This window comes from Crassostrea angulata, chromosome 10 (assembly GCF_025612915.1).
Source record: "Crassostrea angulata isolate pt1a10 chromosome 10, ASM2561291v2, whole genome shotgun sequence".
NCBI classification, from domain to species: Eukaryota; Metazoa; Mollusca; class Bivalvia; order Ostreida; family Ostreidae; genus Magallana; species Magallana angulata.
Window position 1 is genome coordinate 23,674,960 of NC_069120.1, and position 6,409 is coordinate 23,681,368.

Consider the following 6,409-nt stretch of genomic DNA (forward strand, 5'->3'; position numbering starts at 1 on the left):
ACAAACGCCCCCTTTTTTACCTGTACAAACTTCTAAATGATGCCGCTTGTCAATCAAGTTTGAAACAATAGCACCCAGTTTGATTGACGTGATCGTCCGAGCGCGATCTTGCCAGGTCCGCAGATTTCTGTTTACTAGCAATTAACAACGTTATCTTTGATATCTTCCGTCTTGTATTAAAAGGGGGAAATTGAAAATTGATTTTTAAACATTTAAAATTGATTATGAAAAATAATTATTCAGTGATTGAAAATACGCATAATTTATATTTAAATTATGTTGAATGTGTGTGACCTAATAAATTCCACGAAAATGCATGGACAGCTCCAAAACATATAAAAATTTCTTTTTACAACAAAAGTTCACTGTGCTAGTGCTACTAAAGCTATATTTACTGGTAATTCACTCAGTTGGAAGTTGGTGCATGTAAACGTCTTTCCATGGAAAAGGAACTCCATTAATTGTCGACGTATAATGGCTGTCTTTATATTCCACATTCTTACTGATCGTATGGTTTTCTTATACTATTATAATTGTTAAAATTAAGTTTTTAAACAATGTCAAGTGCTAAACACAATGTACTGAGTTATGGTTTTATAGCATAATCAATTTACTGCATTTTTTCAATTGTGCTTTACACACGTGCTTAGAGAAAATTCGGACGACACATACTATTTCCGTATAAAATCGCTTCGTATGGTCATTAGAACAATAAGATATTTAAACTAAGACCAATTCTGACTAATTCTTTATTTCCTGTGTATTAATTTGCCTCCTGTGTATAGAGATTAGCAGCGTTCACGACCACGGTAGACTGCAAGCCCCGGAGGCTTTCACACCTCTAATAATTAAGCCCCGCCCTCACCTGAGATTTACCACCCGGTAAAAATGTTCGGCCTTTAAGTATCGAGATCAAACAACCACCCCCTCTCTCTACATGTATTACCTATACATGCTGTACGATTCAATGTATGTATGATATGGTTTTTTAAAAGAAACATACCGGTATATAATTAGACAAACAATATTCGTTGATAAACAAGAATCTTGGCTATTTACATATATTTTAGATAAACATTTACATGTACATATTTATAAAGCTTAGTTATACATATTTCGTTTAGTCATTCAATTTTTCACATACATGTAGAATGTATTTAAGTAAATAACATTTTTTATATGACAAAATATTTGTATAGCATATGCAAAAACTACGCCAAAGTAGACTTTGGCTCTCCATCGTATTTTCCAACTGGGTCTTATAATAATGCAGAAATTACTCAAGAAATCACTATCTTGCATTCGGCCCAAGTGGTGTTAATGAATTCTATACCTACGCCCTCAAAGGGACGTAAAGATGAGTAAAAGATATATGTGATGCATGAACAAATTTGACAAGTTGTTTTAACAATAAAATGCTTTCTTTGGAGATTCATTCGGGATATGAAGGTAGCGACATTGCGGAAAAAATACATAACCCGCGTTAGTGGGGTTTTCAATGATCGCTACCTTCATAACCCGAATGATTCACCAAAGAAAGCATTTTATTGTTTATATTAACAGCTTTCTTTTAGCTAATTGATGAATTGATTATGAAAAGTAAGTCAAATTCACTAAATAACTGTTAATGTACTTAAGTACGTTAGCTAAAAGAAACAGCCAAATTGTCTCCTGTGAGACTTTGAGTCTGACATCGTCATGATTATTTCGTGCAGTCCGTGATTTTTCCTAGGTCTCTGTAGGTGTGGACCAATTGATAAACAGGGCGTGTCGATACCTGTCCTGTCATTTTCTTATCAGTTTCAGCCGCTGTAGATTTGGACAAATCGATAAACAGGGCGTGTAGATTTCAGTCTGGCTGTTTCTATAGAGCTATGAATTAAAAGTTTCCGAAAGAAGGAGTAGAGGGAATAATACTTGGTAGATGTAAATATACGTGGTTAAAGCTCTGAATATATACAATTTATATCCTCTCCCGGAATATTTACAGATTACATACATTTTATGTTATTCGGCGGTTTTCGTCATGGATGTAAACAATGTGATCCGATTATGTACGAGACATTCGACTGTTATGACCCAATAACGCAACAGAAGCACTTTTGAGCCTTCGATATAATGTGGGTCTTCTCCTTTTCTTTTTTTTTTTTTTACTTGGAATGGCAAGGAAGAATACTGTACGTAACATTTATGGCAGGTGAACTGACGTCATCTTTGTTAGACGGAATGTAAAATCTTCTGCATCATAGCGAAATCCTAAAATCAAGCAAGAAACATATGAATTGCTTTGTAATTATATGTACATAATTTAACATCGAATTTTAATAATTTACAATTGACTGACACAATTTTATCACTTAAATAATTGGGATTTTGTTTTGATCGAAAGAAATTCTGTACGGAGCGCCATATAAATTGTAGATTACCAAGCCTATGACCTATATATACTGATCATACATAATTATATCATTATACAATATAAAGTCATTGTGTCCCGGATAGAACAATTTGAAACTTCCGCCATCTAATGATATAAAGTTATAAAAAAAAAATGACTGCAGAGCTAGAAATGAGTAGATTTTACTTTGGTAACTGCATTCGCAGTTGCGCAAACTTTTACACCAGAGTGATATAGAAATACAAGAAATTTTTTATTGTCGAGAATTGTTTTAATGCTGATCCTATCTCTCAAAAGAAATTCAGATTTTTGAGTGCTTATACTATGCAAATTACGATGATTTTTTATTTCAGCATAAATTCTTTTCCCACGTAAATGAATACCGTGTCCTACCTGTGGCACAGTGAACAGCAACGATTGCGCAATGTAATACTGACGATGTTCTTTATCATGTTTCCACAGATGAACAACATTACCTGGGAAAAAAAAAGTTAATCTGGGCATTTCAAAGGTCATAAATTGTCTGCATTCTTTGTATCTGTATTCTGTTTCACAATAAGTAAGCTGTATGTATTTGGTACAGTGTATACACATGTACTTGTTTATTTTATATACCTGAAACTGTTTTATCATAGTTTCCATGGGGGTCTCCAATAAAAAAGTCTCCTTGAGAGGTAGTGACCTGTTCATACCTATGAATGTTCAGAAACAAGTCGTGCATGACGGGACAGAAAATGGCTGTTCCGCTGTCTTTCCAGTCCGTTGTAGAGTACACACCGCTGTTCCGACCGATAGGAATCAGCCGCCTCCCTGTAATACATAGGTTGTGGTCTGTTTAAATCATAATCAATCAATCGTAAATGTGTTAATTATTTGACAAAGAAAGTATGTAATAAAGAAATTTGAAAAACACATTGTGGTTTATTAATATAAGTTCAACCAACGAAAGTCAAAAAATACATTCTCTCTTTGCTCTTGGTACCTCGATTTTCGTTGATTTCGTGGGTACATCTCATCCTTTATTCTGCCCCCCCCCCCCCCCCCCGTTGCCTGAACCCACAGGTTTTCTATCCGTTGTCTGCTTTCATTGTTGAAAGCCGTGTAGCCGATAGAAAACCCGTTGGTTCCGACTATAGCCGTCCCATTTTAACGGTTCAAAACGTTAACTCGCAAAATTTGCCCCCCCCCCCCCCTCGAGTTTATTTTTGAATGGTTTCACAACGATCCAGTCATTATCCAGTAAAGTTGTGATAAATACCGTGACTGAATATTCAGTGCTTATATTAGAAATATGTAAGAATATGCCGATTCTGCCCAAAGCGTTAGGCCGTCATGTTAATAAGTTTGAATTTAGAAGATATGTGCCTGGACCCCTTTCACCAACATACAACGCCCAAGATTATGGCATGCTAGAAAAGATTTAAAATTTATAAAACTCTTCTTTCTTCGTTTGAAAAATACCATTGAATAGCCACGACCCTCGTTAATATCACATCGAGGTAAAATACATGTATATATTTACATTATCCAGTGTCTTTGCCTGTGATAACACTACGTATCGATTTTGTACTATATAACCCATAATACAAATGACGCCAAATTGAGGCGCCGGCGGGGTTTGCTTATTTATGTTTGAATATTTAATCGTACGATGGCCTAAAATTATATAAATATAAGTAATAAGGAATCATTCTTTGAATATTATGAGGTGATAATTTCGATCGGGGCGTGATCAAATCTATCATAAAGCCCTTCGGGCTTTATTGGATTTGATCACGCCCCGACCGAAATTATCACCTCATAATACTAAAAGAATGATTCCTTATTCCTTATATAATATGACATAGGAAATCCAGTCATTATCCAGTAAGGTTGTGATAAATACCGTGCAATTGACTGAATATTCAGTGCTTATATTAGATGTAGTCTCAAAGTTGCAAGAAGAAAATGGATGTTTTTGGTAGTAAAAAATAATGCAATAAATTAAGGAGAGAGAGAGAGAGAGAGAGAGAGAATATTCATGGGCATCAAAATAATTTATCTTTCATGCCCGATTTTTAAAAAAAATCTTTAAATCAATAAACGTATATACCTATTTGCATATACTCACTGTACAGAGGGGCTGCCTCGGGGGGCGCCTCCGTGTAACCATCATCTATCCTCCGCCGCTTCAGGGGATGGGCGGACTCAGAATCCATGCCAGAGCACTGTGTGTTGTTATTATCGAAAATGTTGACAGAATCGTCATCCATTGTCCCCTCCTCTGCTCAAAAAGAGGGGATATTTTATAAGGGCTCACATGGCGTTACAAATTTTATAACAAGGGCAACATTGCTCACCTGAGCAACAATAGCCGTAACTCTCATCAGATCAGAATTACAGTATAAAAATCAAAACACCTTGACAATTAGGTGCAGTAGATCTTGTCAAAAAGTTTAACACCCACCCACCCCTTAAGGCTTCACTTTTCTCTGGGGAATTATGGTTTGATAGAACTTTAATCTGCACAACCTGTTTTTTCACACAGTATTCTGCTTTTTGGACGAAATGCTTTTTCTCTATATCTTCCTATGTAAAAAGTTGACATTTCCTCTTAATGTGGCCCCATACTCCGGGTATCACGATTTGAACAAACTTTAACCTACGCTTTTTGAGGTTTCTTCCATACAAATTTGAGTTCTTCTGGTCTAATAGTTTTTTGAGAAGAAGATTTTTAAAAAAATACCAACAGACATTTTAATGATTCTAAATAATCTCCCCTTTAAAGAGGGCGTGACCCTTCATTTGAACAAACTTGAACGCCCTTCACCCATTGATGCTTTGTTTCAAATTTGGTTGAAATCGGCTCAGTGGCTCTGGAGAAGAAGATGAAAATGTAAAAAGTTTACGAAAATGCCAACGTCGACGACTGACAACGGGATCAGAAAAGCTCTCCAAAGCGTTTGGCTCAGGTGAGCTAAACAGTCAAAAGAGACATATTTTGTTAAAGTAGATTAGTGATCAAGTCTAAAAACTGCATCTTATATATTTTCGTCGTAAAAAAAAGAAGACTTTATCTGGAGTGTACGGTAGTCCCTAATGGGGCGCCATACTATTTTAAATTAATAAATACTGAAATATACTTTTGGCTAGTACTTTCCGAAGTTAGACTCACATATCTTTTACCTTGCACAAATCAGACAGAACTTTGTGCTCAAAACTATTCTTGACTTTAAAAATTTCATGTAATGAAATAAAAATTTGTCTTCATAATTTGGCGCCAATATCGATAAAAATCTGCCTGGATCATGTCTTAATTTCCACCTTATTACATGTTGCGTACCAGCTGTTCAGTAGACTTGGTTTAATGTTAAGACAACTTACCTTTGCGAAAAGCAAAACAAGCGTAGCAGGAAGTCCTACTGTTCAACACTGTTCAAATTTTGTCATCGCTTTGGTTATCACAAATTCCACTGGACACTGACCTAATTCTTGTTGTTTGTAGTTTGTATTCACTATTCACCTTAATTACATTAGCATATGTTACACCTGTATTGGGAACATTTATGGAAGTCAGAGATAATATTCAGAGAGTAATCCTTCGACACAGAAAGTTGAACAAAAAGACTGTACACCTTTGTTTACGTATGGAAATCTATACGGGTCACATCTTTTGGTTAATGTTTGCAATCTAAGTACTTTTATTGCCGTATAATATATATATATATATATATATATATATATATATATATATATATATATATATATATATATATATATATATATATATATATATAAAGCACTAAAAATGGCTAACGACACGAACAATAGAAATTGTCAAATTTTCGGGACAACCCGTCCCTTCTTCAGGACCAAAAAATAAATTACATAAGAAGCAAAATCTAAAGCTACTACTAAACTACTTAAGAAACTATGAAAAAGAACAGCTACATTATACACATCATTTGATCATATTCTTAAAGGTGTTGATACTGTCGCCGATCGCTATAAAGTAATCAATCGACTGCCAAC

At 35.0% G+C, this 6,409-nt stretch overlaps 1 protein-coding gene across 3 annotated transcripts; it reads right to left on the reverse strand.

The window, feature by feature from the left end:
• Positions 1–905: 905 nt before the first annotated feature.
• On the reverse strand, positions 906–6,031 carry LOC128168218 (uncharacterized). 3 transcript variants are annotated; one of them, XM_052834401.1, is made up of 5 exons: positions 5,762–6,031; positions 4,509–4,661; positions 3,014–3,208; positions 2,792–2,874; positions 906–2,256 (listed from the first exon to the last, which is right to left on the reverse strand). In XM_052834401.1, the coding sequence occupies exons 2-5, from the start codon at positions 4,648–4,650 to the stop codon at positions 2,218–2,220; spliced, it is 459 nt and encodes a 152-aa protein (XP_052690361.1). In that variant the 5' UTR covers positions 4,651–4,661; positions 5,762–6,031; the 3' UTR covers positions 906–2,217. The 3 variants fall into 3 exon arrangements, with proteins under 3 accessions (XP_052690361.1, XP_052690359.1, XP_052690360.1); XM_052834399.1 differs by having other exon boundaries at positions 3,014–3,229; XM_052834400.1 differs by having other exon boundaries at positions 3,014–3,229; positions 4,509–4,664.
• Between the last annotated feature and the right edge of the window lie 378 nt (positions 6,032–6,409).

Bases quoted from the DNA above. Each gene is read 5' to 3' on its own strand.
- LOC128168218 (XM_052834399.1), bottom strand. From the start codon at position 4,650: ATGGATGACGATTCTGTCAACATTTTCGATAATAACAACACACAGTGC. The intron at 2,875-3,013 runs GTATATAAAATA...TTTTTTTCCCAG, and splicing joins CTATGATAAAACAGTTTCAG to GTAATGTTGTTCATCTGTGG. The intron at 2,257-2,791 runs GTAGGACACGGT...GCTTGATTTTAG, and splicing joins TGCTGTTCACTGTGCCACAG to GATTTCGCTATGATGCAGAA.